This window comes from Falco cherrug (assembly GCF_023634085.1).
Source record: "Falco cherrug isolate bFalChe1 chromosome W unlocalized genomic scaffold, bFalChe1.pri SUPER_W_unloc_1, whole genome shotgun sequence".
Classification (NCBI taxonomy): domain Eukaryota; kingdom Metazoa; phylum Chordata; class Aves; order Falconiformes; family Falconidae; genus Falco; species Falco cherrug.
Window position 1 is genome coordinate 10,771,056 of NW_026599288.1, and position 18,464 is coordinate 10,789,519.

An 18,464-nucleotide genomic window follows, 5' to 3' on the forward strand; every position below is an offset into this window, starting at 1 on the left:
GTAAGGCCCAGAGAAAGTTAAAAACTCAAAGATGATCCTTTTCCAAAAGGAGAAAAAGTATAGAAATAACAAGAACTTTAATTCTGCAATTAAGTACCCAGTAATGAAAGTCAAACTGTGAAATATAAACAGTATGCTAGTTTATTAGTTACTTTCAAAATAAAATAATGTTAATTTATTATCACAGTCTTAATTTCTTATTGTATACTCTCGTGTTACTGAAATGAAACAGCAGTGGTTGTTGAACTGCCATATCTGGCACAGAGTAAGAACAATATAGTTGGCTACTTTGTGAATCACAGTTGTGCATTCTGGAGACAGTACCTGTGCATATATACACAGTAAAGGTACAAAATGTGCTAAATACAACCTTATGACCTTCTTATTTGCTCTAAGTTGTCAAACCAGTGAACTTGCAAAGTGGTGCTGAAAAGTAACATTTCTGAGTGGTCATAAAACAATTCAGAGAAATTTACATTCACTGCACTCTTCATACAGGTGAAAATTTAGGCACTAATGAGCTTCTCAGAATTCTCTCTATAAATTCAATTTCAATTAATTTATGTAATAACACTTCTTACAAAGCAGATTTCAAGGGTATCCTGAGTGGAATGCAGTATATGCTATTGCATTAAATATTTAGGATATTTACGTGGTTCCTAAGAGATTTTACAAGAAATTTCCTTGAATGCTAGTAGAATATAAGTCTCCGAGGCGTGCTACTCCGGCAGAGGTGTTCCGGAGCAGAGGATCACGCCGAGGGACCATGGGGAGCTTTCCGTGAACCGGCAAAACCGAGAAGCCAGGGCAGAAGGAGGAGAATCTCCCAGCGCTCCCCCTCCCCCCCCAGCGGGAAGCGTTGAGACCCTGACGAGCGGCAGCTCTGACTCAGCGTAGGCGGGGCCAGGAGTGAAGGCAGCCAAACCTCCACGCGTACAAAAGCAGCCCCCAGGGAGCACGGGTCATCAGGAGTGTAGCGTGGTGAACGGTAGTTCCCGCAGGGAGAGCATCATTCACTTAACGGCTCAAAGAGGTGAGCTCCAGTAGTGGTCATTGCCACCCCAGAAGAAACCTAGCCATGGTTTTGACTCTGCCAAAAGCCAGCACCAGAAAGCATGTGGTGACCCAGATGGAGCTCACATGTAAACATGCAGCTGCCCAGGTCACGGGCTGCTGGGAGTGCCTGAGCCTGTCACTGCTACTGGAGGACAGCAGAGATAACACCTGTGTGAGGTGGGACCAGGTAGATGATCAGCTCAGCCTGCTGGCAGAGCTCAAAGAGGAAGTGGAAAGGTTAAAGAGTATCAGAGAGTGTGAGAGGGAGATAGACTGGTGGAGCCACCCTCTACCATCACTGAGACAAATGCACTGGATGGACACATCATGGGGAAGCAGAGGCTCCCCTACCTACTTGTTGTGGTTTAACCCTGGCTGGCAACCAAGTACCACACAGCTGCTTGCTCACTCCCCCTCACCCAGAGGGATGGGGAGGAGAATTGAAAAGGAATGTAAAACTCAAGAGTTGAGATAAGAACAAGTTCATAGGTAAAGCAAAAGCCACGCATGCAAGCAAAGAATTCATTCCATTGCCAGGCAGGTGTTCAGCCATCCCCAGGAAAGCAGGGCTCCTACATACCTAACAGTTACTTGGGAAGACAAATGCCATAATGCCAAATCTCCCCCCCTTCCTTCTTCTTCCCCCAGTTTATATACTCAGCATGACATCACATGGTATGGAATACCTCTTTGGATAGTTTGGGTCACCTGTCCTGGCTGTGTCCCCTCCCAATGTCCTGTGACCCCCCAGCCCTCTTGCTGGTAGGGCCCAAGGAACCGAAATGTCCTTGATTTGCTATAAATGTTACCCAGCAACAACTAAAAACATCAGTGTCCCATCAACATTGTTCTCACATCATAGCCAAAACACAGCACTGCACCAGCTACTAAGAAGAAAATTAACTACCCAGCTGAAACCAGGACACCAGGCAGATGGAGGGGACCTAAAGTGATGGGGAGGAATGGAAGCAGGTCCCTGCTAGAGACAACAGTCGAACCACTCCCCAGCCTATTTCACCTTCCCAGGTATCCCTATACATTAGATATATGGCTCTGAAACCTGAAAGCTAGGAAAACGATGATGTGGAAGAAAGCCCATCCAGCTTGGAGGAGTTGCCTAGGGAGAGTTGGTCAACCCCGTACATCACGACCAGCTCTGCTAGGAAGAAAAGGTGATTGTAATCAGCAACTCCACTCTGAGAGGAACGGAGGGCCTGATATGCTGACCAGACCCAACTCATAGGGAAGTCTGCTGCCTCCCTGGGGCCCAGGTAAGGGATGTTACTAGAAAACTCCATTGTCTGGTACGGACCTCTGATTGCTACCCATTACTGGTCTTCCAAGTAGACAATGATGAAGTCCAAATGAAAAGAAGTCTAAAGGCAATCAAGACTAGTTGAGAGATCAGAAGCTCAAGTAGTGTTTTCTTCTATACTGTCACTTGCAAGGAATGATGGGGCATGTAATTAGAAGTTCACACAGATCAATACTTTGCTCTGGGTATAAAAGGCTAAATTTTGGGGGGTTTGATCATGGATCAGTTTATACGGCACCAGGCCTGCTGGCAACAGATGGGTTTCAGGTGTCTCAAAGTGAGAAAAGGATCCTAGGTCAAAAGTTAGCAGGGCTCATTGAGAGAGTTTTAAACTAGATTCAAAGGGGGAAGGGGATAAAACCAAGCTTGTTAGAGATGAGCCTGGGGGTGTCATGCCAGGGTTGGAGGTGAGATCGAAAGCACAGGTGAAGTGCATCTATGCCAATGCCCGAAGTATGGGCAACAAACAGGAGGAGCTGGAAGCCATCGTGCAGCAGGAAGACTATGACATAATTGCCATCACTGAAACATAGTGGGATAACTCACATGATTGGAGTGCTGCAATGGATGGCTACAAAGTCTTCAGAAGGGATAGGCAAGGAAGGAGAGGCAGTGGGGTAGCCCTGTGTGTCAGGGAGTGTTTCAACTGCCTAGAGCCAAATGATGGTGACAACAGGGTTGAGTGTTTATGGGTGAGAATCAGGGGGAGGGCCAACAAGGCAGACATCCTGGTGGGAGTCTGTTATAGACTACCCAACCAGGATGAAGAGGCAGATGAAACATTCTACAAGCAGCTGGGAGAAGTCTTGCGTTCTCTAGTGCTTGTTCTCATGAAGGACTTCAACCTACCGAATCTCAGCTGGAAATACAACACAATGGAGAAGAAACAGTCTAGGAGGTTCCTGGAGTGTGTGGAAGGTAACTTCCTGACACAGCTGGTCAGTGAGCCAACCAGGGGAGATGCCCTGCTGGACCTGCTGGTTACAAACAGAGAAGGACTGATGGGTGATGTGGTGGTCAGAGGATGTCTTGGGCATAGTGATCGGAGAAGTAAGGAGGGGGGTCAGCAGAACTGTTACCTTGGACTTCCAGAGGGCAGACTTTGGCCTGTTTAAGAGCCTGGTTGACAGAGTCCCTTGGGAGACAGTCCTGAAGGGCCAAGGGGTCCAGGAAGGCTCAAGATTCTTCAAGAAGGTACTCTTAAAGGTGCAGGAGCAGGACGTTCCCATGTACCAAAAGACGAGCCAGTGGGGGAGAAGACTGGCTTGGCTGAACAGAGAGGCTTTGCTGAAACTCAGGGGAAAAAAGGAGAGTTTACCACCTTTGGAAGAAGGGGCAGGCAACTCTGGAGGACCATAAGGATGTCTCGAGGCTATGCAGAGTGAAGATTAGAGAGGTTCAAAGCCCAGCTAGAACTTAGGCTGGCCACTGCCATAAAAGATAGCAAAAAAAAGTTTTTACAAATAAATTAGAAACAAAAGGAGGGCCAAGGATAATCTGCATCCTTTATTGGATGCGGCGGGGAACATTGCCACAAAGGATGAGGAAAAGGCTGAGGGACTTAATGCTTCCTTTGCCTCAGTCTTTAAGATCTTCCAGGCCAGCTTCCCTCTGGGTACTCAGTCCCTTGAGCTGGAAGACAGGGAGGAGGAGGAGCAGAATGAAGTCTCCACAGTCCAGGAGGAAACGGTTAGCGACCTGCTGCTCCACTTAGACACACACTAGTCTATGGGGCTGGATGGGATCCACCCAAGGGTACTGAGGGAGCTGGCAGAGGAGCTTGCCAAGCCACTCTCCATCATTTATCAACAATCCTGGCAAACTGGGGAGGTACCAGCAGACTGGAGGTTAGCCAATGTGACGCCCATCTACAAGAAGGGCAGGAAGGAGGATCCGGGGAACTACAGGCCCATCAGCCTGACCTCAGTGCTGGGGAAGGTTATGGAGCAGATCATCCTGAGTGCCATCACGTGGCACGTGCAGGACAACTAGGGGATCAGGCCCAGACAGCATGGGTTTATGAAAGGCAGGTCCTGCTTGACAAACCTGATCTCCTTCCACCACAAGATGACCCGCCTAGTGGATGAGGGAAAGGCTGTGGATGTTGTCTACCCAGACCTTAGTAAAGCCTTTGACACCATTTTCCACAGCGTTCTCCTGGAGAAACTGGCTGCTCATGGCTTGGACGAGTGTACTCTACACTGGGTAAAAAGCTGGATGGATGGCCAAAGAGTGGTAGTAAATGGAGTTAAATCCAGTTGGTGGCCAGTCACAAGTGGTGTTCCCCATAGCTCAGTATTGGGGCCAGTCCTGTTTAATACTTTTATCAACAATCTGGACAAGGGGATTGAGTGCACCCTCAGGAAGTTTGGAGATGACACCAAGTTGCCTGGGAGCGTTGATCTGCTTGAGGGTAGGAAGGCTCTGCAAAGGGATCTGGGCAGATTGGACTGATGAGCTGAGGCTAATTGTGAGGTTCAACAGGGAGAAGTGCTGGGTCCTGTAATTGGGTCACAACAACTCCACACAGCAACACTATAGGCTTGTGGAAGAGTGGCTGGAAAACTTCCTGGCGGAACAGGACCTGGGGGTATTGGTCAACAGCCAGCTGAATATGAGCTAGCAGTGTGCCCAGGTGGCCAAGAAGGCCAACAGCATCCTGGCTTGTATCCAAAACAGTGTGGCCAGCAGGACTAGGGAAGTGATTTTCCCCCTGTACTCAGCACTGGTGAGGCCTCACCTCAAATACTGTGTTCAGTTTTGGGCCCCTCACTTCAAGAGGGATGTAGAGGTACTAGAGGATGTCCAAAGAAGGGCAACAAAGGCTGGTGAAGTGTCTAGAGAACAAGTCTTACAAGGAGTGGCTGAGGGAACTGGTGTTGTTTAGCCTGGAGGAAAGGAGGCTCAGGGGAGACCTTATTGCTCTCTACAGCTACCTGAAAGGAGGTTGTAGCAAGGTGGGTGTCAGTCTCTTCTCCCAGTTAACAAGTGATAAGATGACAGGAATCAGAATGGGTTGGGTTGGAACGGACCTTAAAGATCATCCATTTCCAACACCCCTGCCATGGGCAGGGACACCTTCCACTAGACCAGATTGCTCAAAGCCACATCCAACCTGGACTTGAACACTTCCAGGGATGGGGCATCCACAACTTCTCTGGGCAACCTGTTCCAGTGTCTCACTACCCTCACAGTAAAGAATTTCTTCCTAATCTATATCTACCCTCTTTCAGCTTAAAGCCATTACCCCTTTTCCTGTCAGTACATACCCTTGTAAAAAATCCCTCCCCAGCTTTCTTATAGGCCCCCTTTAAGTACTGGAAGGCTGCTATAAGGTCTCCCCTGAGCCCTCTCTTCTCCAGGCTGAAGGAGCTCAACTCTCTCAGCCTGTCTTCATAGGAGAGGTGTTCCATCCTTCTGATCATCTTCGTGATCCTCCTCTGGACTCGCTCCAACATGTCCATGTCCTTACGTTGGGGGCCCCAGAGCTGAACGCAGTACTCCAGGTGGGGTCTCATGAGAACAGAGGGGGAGAATCACCTCCCTCAACCTGCTGGCCATGCTTCTTTTGATGCAGCAAAAGATATGGTTGGCTTTCTGGGCTGCAAGGACACATTGTCAGGCCATGTTGAGCTTTTTGTCCACCAGCACCCCCAAGTCCTTCTCCTCAGGGCTGTTCTCAATCTATTCTCTGCCCAGCCTGTATTTGTGCTTGGGATTGCCCTGATCCATGTGCAGGAAATGGCCTCAAGTTGCACCAGGGGAGGTTTAGATTGATTATTAGGAAAAATTTCTTCACCAAAAGGGTTATCAGGCATCGCAACAGGCCGTCCAGGGAAGTGGTTGAGTCACCATCCCTGGAGGTATTTAAAAGAGTGGCATTTAGGGATGTGATTTAGTGGTGGACTTGGCAGTGTCAGGTTTACAGTTGGACTCAATGAACTTAAAGGTCTTTTCCAACCTAAATGATTCTATGATTCTATAAGAATTTTTTTATGATGAGGGTGGTGGAACGCTGGAACAGGTTGCCCAGAGAATTGGTAGATGCCCCATCCCTGGAAACATTCAAGGTCAGGTTGGTCAGGGCTCTGAGCAACCTGATCTAGTTGAAGATGTACCTGCTCGTTGCAGGGGGGGTTGGACTAGATGATCTTTAAAGGTCCCTTCCTACCCCAAATATTCTATGATTCTATTAATTTTTGCCCTTATAGCATAGCATAAAGACTAGTTCTTATAGCAGCCTCAGAAACCCTTACTAACATCAGTGAGGCTTTATACTAGTGCAGAGATTAATCCATGTGGAAATAATTGCAGGACTGTGAACTAAGTAAGAAAATGGTCTAGGTCTATTTGCTTGTTATCCAGTTGTCAAAATGTAGTGCTCATTAGGTGCAGAAACAAAGGGTCCATATGGATTCTTTATATCTGAGAAATGTGTTTCCCATGTAAAAAGAAAATAATCAGTAACACTGCAGTGGGATTTAAAATCTTACTGAAAAGAAGGGAACTCTAAGTCAAATCTTTTAATCAGTAATAATTCAAAGGCCCTTACTCTATGCTGTTTATGATCTACTTTTACCTAAAAAAATCATTTATGCAAAATGCACTTTGACTACCTGAATCCATAAAACATGAATGAGACTAAAACAAATGCCTTCTAGTCCCACTACTCTCTTCCATATCGTGAAATCCATGCTTTCTTCCAATTGTGCTCTAAGCACTTTTCTCCCATTCTGTAATACTGAGATTTTCTGTCCTACACAAGACGCTTCTGGGCTCCTCTAACTTAACCAGCCTGATGAAGTCCCTAACAGCATGATCAGACAGACAGGGAACACTGAAATCATTTATAGATGTTTCTTTACATCAGCAGATGGAAATAAGCTAGTGTAGGAGGCATAACAGCATATTTTAGCTAGTAAAATTTGGCATGAAGATATTATCTGTTGTATGAATGTACCAATCTAAAATCTGATTTTTTTTTAAAAAAAGAAAAAATACAAAGTGATTAAGAACTGGAACTAGCAATTTTCACGTGTTCAATATTATGGCATTTTCAGGACATACCCAAGTTCTAACAAGCTCTAGAAGTGAGCTTAAGTACACTTCTGACTAACATCAATGAGGATGCAGTTTCATGAAAATTTTTAGGAACTCTAAGTCTGTCTATCTGCCAAGAAGGTCAGTCCAACTCTTCTCCAAGGCACATTTCTACCTATTCCCTTGTGAAGGTACCAAAACTTGTGCAGTCATACAAACAAATTACCTCAGGGAATTGACCTGGCCAAAAAATAGCCCAGTAAAATAAGTTGTTTTTGCAGTAAGATCAATTATCTGATCCAACTTTCTCTACAGCCACAATTAGCACAAATGCCAGTACTAGGCAGTGGGCAAGAACATAGAGTCAAGAGTGGGAAAGAGGGATAGTTGAGTGTCACCATCTGTATGGTTAAGCAGTGTTCCAGATACAGCCATGTGTTGCCTGGCTGGATATAAAAGACCTACATCAGATAGGCACCAAATCATTTAACACTCAGTAAATTGTAACTAGTATTAGTTAACCAAATAATTAACCAAATAAGCAAATAAAGCAGTTGGTGCCAAGTACAGGACAAAATCTGAGAAGTTCTAGCTGAGAAGTTTGGGTTGCCACACATACCAGCCCATCTATGTCTCCCATTTGTAAATTTATCTCAAGCACCATCTGTTCCAGCAAGCTAAATGGATTCAGGCACTACCTTACCCCACTCCCTCAGGCATTGAAACCCACCACTTAATCCAGTAAAACCTTCCAACCCCATTAGCTACTTTCTGAAGGTAGGCGTGTGTAAAGCTACTTCTCTCCTGATACTGTTTTACTGTGTAAAGGCCTAACCACAAGGGGATTCTCAAGTAAATATCTCCTGGTTATCTCATCCAACCTGAAGCACATCTATAGGATCGGGCCCCACAGAGAAAACAGGCATGGACAAGACTTCTGAAGGTTGGTGGCTAGCATGTATATGCATTGCATATATGATTACACTCAAAATCCTAGAAGTCAAAGCACTCAGCTGCAGTAGCACGGACTGTTTTCTTTTCATTAAAGCTCAGGATGTACCTTTTACATTAATCCAGATTTAAAAAAATAGCAAGAGAAATAACCTGAATCTGTTAAAGTAAAAAGTAATTTACTGGCTTCAGTAGGACTACTCACATAGGTAGTTGATACTTGAGTGCAATCTGGGGCATAGTAAAAACTGCATGTTATAATCAAATACATCAAGTAAGTACTATACAGATAATCATGCTCAGATGTTACTACTACTTTAGAAGAGTAAGTCATATCTTTTCCCTTTCTTCAGGTATAATCCTTGGATTTTCTCTCCGATCATATAAAATGAGCTATCGGGAAGTCAAGTACTTTTCATTTCCAGGAGAACTACTCATGAGAATGCTGCAAATGCTGGTCCTGCCACTAATTGTATCGAGTTTAGTCACAGGTAAAAAAAGAAACAGTTTCTTTGTTCTGAAGTTTTCTTTTAAATAATTTGATAAAGATGCACATATCAATTCATTAAAAAAATAACATTTCATGTGTTAGAACAGAAGCGTCATAAGCTGCAGAGAGATACCACTGCTATTGCTGTTTTAAAGACAATATAACAAAAGGTTTGAATTAATATAAACAAAAGCAAAAAGATACTTTTCCCCATTTTTGCATTCAAACAATGCCCTTCTTTTTGATGGTTTTTTTCATTTAAATTCTTTGGAGCACTTTATCCTTTTTAATGCCCCCTTTTTTGTAACAATCATTTACATTATTATATAAATGTTTTTGGTAAAGAGAAATGTTATCTATCTATGAGGTTTGTCTTATCATACAAATGCCTCACGATATTAAGTGGATTATTCTTAGAGTTTCCCTTTGAAGTAGAGATATTTATTTTCAAGGTGAATAACAAAATTTTAAGCTTCCTTAGTCAGGCAGGGAATAATCACAGAAAACTCAATGCAATTCACAAATGACAGATTTAATTCTTTAAAAAAAAATCCTTAAATACAACAGGAATTTTTTCAATGTATTACAAGAAATTTCCCATTTTATTGCTAAAAATTCTGGAAAAACTGTTTTCTACACTGAACAATACCTCATTTATCACACAAATGGTTTTTTAAAAAAGAATGGTCTTACGTATTTGCTACAAAACTGATACTCAAGTAAATATACAGGTATTATTCCATATCTAAATAACAAGCTATAACATTTACAGGTATACTACTGTGCAATTTTATAGACACTACTGTTTTGGGGTGGGTTTTTTTACACATTATAGGATAATTCATTGGATAAAAGTCTTATGCTTAAGTCAGTCTTAAGACCACTCTTGGCATCCATGATCAAATCTCTTATTTCCTGTATTTTGTTTGGCAAAGCTGTAACCAGAAGATTCCTCTAGGGTCTTGCATGCTGGTAATATTACTCTTTTGGACTGTAAATGATCTGAATAAATATTCTTGCTGTTTGCAGGCATAACGGTGTCTCCTAGATATGATGTTCTGGGTTTCCATTTGTATTTATGTGAGTGTGCTCAATATAACAATATCAGAACATATGGTCTCCAAGGCATTAGAAATAGTCTAGGCATGATTAAAATCCTTCACAATTTTTTTTAATATCAAAGAAATTAGAATAATTAAAATGAAGTAATAATTATAGAAGCTATGAGCTGTTATGTAAGTGACATAAATTGAGAAACTGAAGAGTAAACAGTTCTGACTGTTACTCACACACTCAGGAAAATAAACTATAAAAGGTGAAGTCAACCCAGTCACATTTCTCTATAGCCTGTTTTGGTACTTTCACAAAAGAAACAATGCAGAATCACGTTCAGAGCTTTTTACTCTCATTTCTCTTATGATTTATGATTATTGCACGTGTCTCAAGCAGGTATGCATTTTTCTCCATGAGATTTTATCTTCTGATGTGTGTGTTACCAGGCATATACTAACATCTGCTTGAGAGAAAATAGAGGTTATTTGCATACCTTTCATCTTTTACTCTTTATGGGAAAATATGATTATATGACTATCTGTATTCCTAACCTTCTTGTGGTTTAGACACAAATCAAGCTGTATATTCTATGCTGGTCTTCATTTTCTACAGTCTTTTAAATGGGAGAGCTCCAAAGTCAACAATCCCAATCAGTAACCTTTACAAAGTCCAAAGCAAAATTAAGGCACACTATATGGGAGGCAGCATAAATAATCTAAGAAATAGATGAAATTCCCGTTTGGATTATTTTATGACCAAATCTAGTCTGAATTCTTATACAAACACAAGACTGACAATTTTGCTCCATTTCTGTTTTGAATTTGCAGCAGTTATAGGAGTTCAAAATATTTTATACCTTCTTATTTCATTATAACTTGAAGCATTTGACATTAAAAAATTGCTTGACATAATTATTTTAAAATATGCATTGTCCCTAAAAAGTATATAAAAAATATAGACATATGCTAACAAATCAGTTTGTCATGAAATAGGTAAAGACTGCAAGATTTGCACCAGCAATAAGAGCACTATGCATTAACATTTTCTGAGCTTTTACATCAAGACCATAATGAAATTGAAATTCCAGTCCTTAAAATTGGCCCACAAGCTTTACCTGCATGTTTCAGTTATGAAGACAGTTATTCACTGAATATAAGGGCATCAGAATGTGGTAACTTTTCTTAACTAAATGATATGCCAATGCCCGAAGCATGGGCAACAAACAGGAGGAGCTGGAAGCCATCGTGCAGCAGGAAGACTATGACATAATTGCCATCACTGAAACATAGTGGGATAACTCACATGATTGGAGTGCTGCAATGGATGGCTACAAAGTCTTCAGAAGGGATAGGCAAGGAAGGAGAGGCAGTGGGGTAGCCCTGTGTGTCAGGGAGTGTTTCAACTGCCTAGAGCCAAATGATGGTGACAACAGGGTTGAGTGTTTATGGGTGAGAATCAGGGGGAGGGCCAACAAGGCAGACATCCTGGTGGGAGTCTGTTATAGACTACCCAACCAGGATGAAGAGGCAGATGAAACATTCTACAAGCAGCTGGGAGAAGTCTTGCGTTCTCTAGCGCTTGTTCTCATGAAGGACTTCAACCTACCGAATCTCAGCTGGAAATACAACACAATGGAGAAGAAACAGTCTAGGAGGTTCCTGGAGTGTGTGGAAGGTAACTTCCTGACACAGCTGGTCAGTGAGCCAACCAGGGGAGATGCCCCGCTGGACCTGCTGGTTACAAACAGAGAAGGACTGATGGGTGATGTGGTGGTCAGAGGATGTCTTGGGCATAGTGATCGGAGAAGTAAGGAGGGGGGTCAGCAGAACTGTTACCTTGGACTTCCAGAGGGCAGACTTTGGCCTGTTTAAGAGCCTGGTTGACAGAGTCCCTTGGGAGACAGTCCTGAAGGGCCAAGGGGTCCAGGAAGGCTCAAGATTCTTCAAGAAGGTACTCTTAAAGGTGCAGGAGCAGGACGTTCCCATGTACCAAAAGACGAGCCAGTGGGGGAGAAGACTGGCTTGGCTGAACAGAGAGGCTTTGCTGAAACTCAGGGGAAAAAAGGAGAGTTTACCACCTTTGGAAGAAGGGGCAGGCAACTCTGGAGGACCATAAGGATGTCTCGAGGCTATGCAGAGTGAAGATTAGAGAGGTTCAAAGCCCAGCTAGAACTTAGGCTGGCCACTGCCATAAAAGATAGCAAAAAAAAGTTTTTACAAATAAATTAGAAACAAAAGGAGGGCCAAGGATAATCTGCATCCTTTATTGGATGCGGCGGGGAACATTGCCACAAAGGATGAGGAAAAGGCTGAGGGACTTAATGCTTCCTTTGCCTCAGTCTTTAAGATCTTCCAGGCCAGCTTCCCTCTGGGTACTCAGTCCCTTGAGCTGGAAGACAGGGAGGAGGAGGAGCAGAATGAAGTCTCCACAGTCCAGGAGGAAACGGTTAGCGACCTGCTGCTCCACTTAGACACACACTAGTCTATGGGGCTGGATGGGATCCACCCAAGGGTACTGAGGGAGCTGGCAGAGGAGCTTGCCAAGCCACTCTCCATCATTTATCAACAATCCTGGCAAACTGGGGAGGTACCAGCAGACTGGAGGTTAGCCAATGTGACGCCCATCTACAAGAAGGGCAGGAAGGAGGATCCGGGGAACTACAGGCCCATCAGCCTGACCTCAGTGCTGGGGAAGGTTATGGAGCAGATCATCCTGAGTGCCATCACGTGGCACGTGCAGGACAACTAGGGGATCAGGCCCAGACAGCATGGGTTTATGAAAGGCAGGTCCTGCTTGACAAACCTGATCTCCTTCCACCACAAGATGACCCGCCTAGTGGATGAGGGAAAGGCTGTGGATGTTGTCTACCCAGACCTTAGTAAAGCCTTTGACACCATTTTCCACAGCGTTCTCCTGGAGAAACTGGCTGCTCATGGCTTGGACGAGTGTACTCTACACTGGGTGAAAAAGCTGGCTGGATGGCTGAGGCCAAAGAGTGGTAGTAAATGGAGTTACATCCAGCTGGCAACCAGGTACCCTGTCCTTGGCACTGGTGTGGCTGCACCTTGAATACTGTATTCTGTTTTGGGCACCTCACTACGAGAAAGACATTGAGGTACTGGAGCGCGTCCAATGAAGGGCAACGAAGCTGGTGAAGTGTCTAGAGAACAATTCTTAGCAGGAGTGGCTGAGGGAACTGGTGTTGTTTAGTCTGGAGGAGACTCAGGGAAGACCTTATTGCTCTCTACAACTACCTGAAAGGAGGTTGTAGGCAGGTGGGGGTAGGTCTCTTCTCCCAGATAATAAGCAATAGGACAAGAGAACACAGCCTCAAATATGCCAGGGGAGTTTTAGATTGTATATTAGGAAAAATGTCTTCACTGAAAGGGTGGCCAAGCATTGGAACAGGCTGCCCACGGAGGTGGTGGAATCACCATCCCTGGAGGTGTTTAAAAAATGTGTAGATGTGGTGCTTAGGGACATGGCTTATTGATGGGCTTGGCAGTCCTGGGTTAACAGTTGTACTTGATGATCTCAAAATTCTTTTCCAACCGAAATGATTCTATGATTTTATGATTCTATATATTTCCTGAAATCAAATTCACTAAAATTATTCATGACCAGTCTTTATATATAGCATAGTTGGAACATAACATTTGTGTCAAGTATTAAAGCTAGAGAAATATTCTAAGGGTTATTTGCAAATATTTTGTACAATTCTGCTTATAGCTCAGTTTAACATACATGCTTCATCTCCTTTCCCAAAATTTCCGACAAAGTTTGGAACCTTAGAATTTAGAATTATTTTTTTTTTAGGTAACTTTTATCTACCAGATTTTTCCTGTTGCTTATAATGTTGGCTATTGTAGTTGATATAGGATAACCACAGGCCTTCTTCCCATCCCACATATTGGGTTCCTCAAGATTCTTCCAGTAAACATCACAAACTAATCTCCATAAAAGCCCAAATTTCCATGCAATGTTGAAAGTTAAAAATTAATTCAAAATTATTATGTTTTCTGTGTCAGACTGTTTCCTGAACTCTTTTTCTCACATTGTTGAATGTAAAAGTGTCTATCACATCTCTTTTCATAAGTAAACAGTGTATTCTAACCTTTAAATTATTTTCTTTTTTTATTGTGATTATGTAGATTACAATGAGAAAGCTGTTTGAAGAGGCTTACAAAAGATCTTTTAGCTTCCTCTTGATTTTTAATTAAAAAAAAAAATATTACTAAGCTGCTTTCCAGAGGAAGGTTTCAGCTCTGAACTTCTAAGCACTGTTAGAACAATTCACAGTTCTATCAATTTTCTGACTGCTTCAGATAAGAGCTTTGGAGAAGGGACATATTCAATTCCCTCAGTAGGGCATCAGGACATGATAATAGCCTCTCCTCATCTCAATATCTCAGAACTGTTCTCTTCATTCTGGTACTTTTAAGACAGTACAATACAATGTGACTTTCAGAGTCCTCATACATCACTTCCAGCTGAGCTCTCACCCAGGATGCATAGCAATCTTCAAGTAGCAAGATAATTTCTATTACAATCTGTCTGTCTCTCTCTTTTTTTTCTTTTTTCCCCTTCTTTTTATTAAATTGCACACTTCAGTATTTATTCAGCAGAACATCTCTATAAAGAAAACCTTTCAGAGCATGTTATATTTGTTTGGTTTCCATGACATGCTTTCTGGAACTAAACAAACACACATATATAAAACTTGTGTGTAAGTAAGAGTATGAATATGTACAGTATATGTGTAAAGTAGAACCCCAGCAGTCATTTTGAAAATACTATTTGTAACAGACTACAAATGTTATTGTATATTATGGTAGATCAGAGTACAGCAAAAGGAACATAATTTTTCAGTTATATTTTCATTATATTTGTTTTTATTTGCAAAAGACATTATAAGCAATAGCAATAATATTTGTCTAAGTTATTTCTAAATTAAAAAAAATGAAATTGTCATTTATGACACTTTGGAATGCTTCATTCTTAGCAAAACAGCATGTACCCTTCAGATTTATCCATAGTAAAGTTGTCTATAAGAGTCAGGTACATTTTGACGTAGTAGATCATTCTTGAAGACAGAGTAATATTCAGTAGGTTTTAGGTCTCGCAATATATGTAAGTAAATATTATTGCCACAAAAGGAGCCCAACATGGGAAAATGGGTTTTGTTTTGGTTGATATTTTGTGAAATAGAACTGTGAAAATACTATTAAAATCATAGTGAAATGTGTGTTTCTTATGTTTGGGTTTTTTTTTTTCAGATTTGAACCTTAAAGCAGGTTGAAGCAGTTTGAGTTTAATAAAATAATGACTTTTAGAGTAACTACTAAAAAAGAAAACTAGTATAAAATTTCTGTATAAGTTGATTAAAATCAAATAGTAAAATTAAAACTTAACTTACTGTGAATATTGGCAATGATATTCTACATATGATGCAAGTTTTCTTCTTTATGTGGAAAATGTATGAACCAACCACACAGTTGTAATTCTGTCTGAAGAATCATGCTCAGTCTGAAAATTCAAACTAAGTTATCAATATATGACAATACTTTGTCAAGTTTCTGAACAAGAAGACATGAGATAGCCAACCAGGGGGCTAACTATTGAAACTATGTAAACTAATTGAATGTATATTATTCAACCCTTACATGGTATGAACTTTTCCTTTTTAAATATAAAATGAAAGAAAATATTCTAGTGACTTTTACCAGATGCTAAATTAGCTATAAGAGTTAGAAAGTTTTGAGGTAATTCTTAATCATCATAAAACTAGCAGAAACTGTCCATCCTTCCCAGTATACGTGAATCAAAATCTTCTTATACTGTAATGTTAAGATCCATTGTAGATACAAGCTTATGATTTTAGTTGGCATTAGCATAAGTCAGTATATTTGACTGTGCTGAAAGCTAGATTTTTGCAGAACTTGTGTATACTAGCTGATCTTTATCTTGTTCAAAAGATATTTTTCAATCTGAGATAACGTGTTAAGGTATCCACCAATTGCTTTGGATACTTCTTAAGAAAAGATCTTTAAAAAAGACGCCATGAATATTCTGTAGGTGGCCATTTGTTCACATTACTTGCTAGGAACAGTCCACAACACTTTTCTAACATCTATATTTGCCTTTTATGAGCCTGCAAAGTTTTCAATTTTGTATTAAGAACTATATGTGGCTTTTGAATGAATCCTTGACCAACAAGTAAGATTACTGGAATATAATCTAGCCACACAATCATCTATGAATTTTTTAGGAACTTTCCTATTTCAAAACTCCTTGTTGCATTGTAACTTAAAACAATTCACAAAAGGATCCAACAAGCATCAGAGCCAGGTAAGACTTTTTCACCTTGATCTTCACCAGCAAGTGCTCCAGCCAAGTCACAGAAGGCAAAGGCAGACACTGGGAGAATAAAGAACCACCCGCTATAGGAGAAGATCAGGTTCAAGACCATCTAAGGAGCCTGAAAGTACACAAGTCCATGGGACCTGATGAGATGCATCCACGGGTCCTGAGAGATCTGGCAGATGAAGTTGCTAAGCCACTCTCCATCATATTGAGAAGTTGTGGCAGTCCGGTGAAGTTTCCATGGACAGGAAAAGGAGAAATAACCCCCCCATTTTTAAAAGGGAAATAAGGAAGACCTGGGAAACTACAGGCCAGTCAGTCTCACCTCTGTGCTTGGCAAGATCCTCCTAGAAACTATGCTAAGGCACATGGAAAATAAGGAGGTGAATGGTGACAGCCGACATGGCTTCACTAAGGGCAAATCTTGCCTGACAAATTTGGTGGCCTTCTATGATGGGGTTACAGTGTTGACAAATGAGGGAAGAGTGACCGATGTCATCTACCTGGACTTGTGCAAAGCTTTTGATACTGTCCTGCATGACATCCTTGTCTCTAAACTGGAGAGACATGGATTTGATGGGTGGACCACTCGGTGAATAAGGAATTGGATGGATGGTTGCACTTGAAAAGTTGTGGTCAACAGCTCAGTGTCCAAGCGGAGACTGGTGATGAGCGGCATTCCTCAGGGTTCTGTACTGGGACCGGTGCTGTTCAACATCTTTGTTGGGGACGTGGACAGTGGGATCGAGTGCACCCTCAGCAAGTTTGCCAATGACAACGAGCTGAGTGGTGCAGTCGACATGCTGGAGGGAAGGGATGCCATCCAGAGGGACCTTGACAGGCTAGAGAGGTGGGCCCATGTGAATCTCATGAGGTTCAACAGGGCCAAGTGCAAGGTCCTGCACCTGGGTCAGGGTAACCCCCAGTATCAATACAGGCTGGGCAGAGAATGGATTGAGAGCAGCCCTGAGGAGGAGGATTTGGGATTACTGGTGGATGAAAAGCTCAACATGGCCTGATAATGTTTGCTTGCAGCCCAGAAAGCCAACTGTATCCTGGGTTGCATCAAAAGAGGCATGGCCAGCAGGTCTCTACTCTGCTCTTGAGAGATGCCACCTGGAGTACTGTGTTCAGCTTTTGGAGCTCCCAAAATGAGAAGGACATGGACCTGTTGGAATGAGTCCAGAAGAAGGCCACAAAGATGATCAGAGGGCTGAAGCACCTCTCCTATGAAGACAGGCTGAGAAAGTTGGGCTTCTTCAGCCTGGAGAAGAGAAGACTCCATGGAGACCTTATAGGTGCCTTTCAATACTTAAAGGGGGCTTATAAGAAAGATGGGGACAGACTTTTTAGTAGGGCCTGTAGCAATAGGATAAGGGGCAATAGTTTTAAACTGAAAGAGAGTAGATTTAGATGAGATATTAGGAAGAAATTCTTTACTGTGAGGGTGGTGAGACACTGGAACAGGTTGCCCAGAGCAGAGAAGTTGTAGATGCCCCATCCCTGGAAGTGTTCAAGTCCAGGTTGGATGTGGCTTTGAGCAATCTGGTCTAGTGGAAGATGTCCCTGCCAATGGCAGGGGGGGTGGAACTTGATGGGCTTTAAGGTCCCTTCCAACCCAACCCATTCCATGATTTTGTGAATAAAATACATGAGAGTGCAGCTGGGAGTAGAAAGGTGGGCAGAGCTGAGGGAAGAGGACCCCTTGGAATAGCTGAGGTCTTTGATGGACTCACCCATCTTATGAAATTAACTGGCATAAGTTATGCAAATATTGCCAGGGAAGCAAAGGAGCATGTTTAGGCATATGATGTGTTTACTGAGACACACAGAATTGTTTCTCCATTGTTTATTCACTGTTTATTTGTTCATCAGTCCTTGATTACAATACTAACTGCTTTCATCTCAAAGTCTTAGTCTTAACAGTTTTCAAATGTCATTCATGTAATATTTGAAATGCCTTTTGGATGAAGTCCATTTCAAAAGCAACTTTGGTATCATGCATAAACCAAATTCAATATATCTTTCAGAAATCTGTAAACAGTTGATTATATGTATAAGTCCATTCATTAATATCCTTAGATAGTACAGGTTTTTATTATTTAGGCTGAAACTACAATGTCTGTAAATACCAAGTGCTGACATTTTTTGGTCATAGACAAGATAATGTTTGTGTTTTCTATGATAATAATAGAA

At 42.2% G+C, this 18,464-nt stretch overlaps 1 protein-coding gene across 1 annotated transcript in view; it reads left to right on the forward strand.

Moving 5' to 3' along the window:
- Nucleotides 1–18,464, forward strand: part of LOC129734917 (excitatory amino acid transporter 1-like) — an 84,563-nt gene that overhangs the window by 6,617 nt on the left and 59,482 nt on the right. Inside the window, exon 3 of the mRNA XM_055700330.1 lies at nucleotides 8,716–8,853. Coding sequence (XP_055556305.1) covers nucleotides 8,716–8,853 — 138 coding nt within the window. The remainder of the gene's footprint in view (nucleotides 1–8,715; nucleotides 8,854–18,464) is intronic.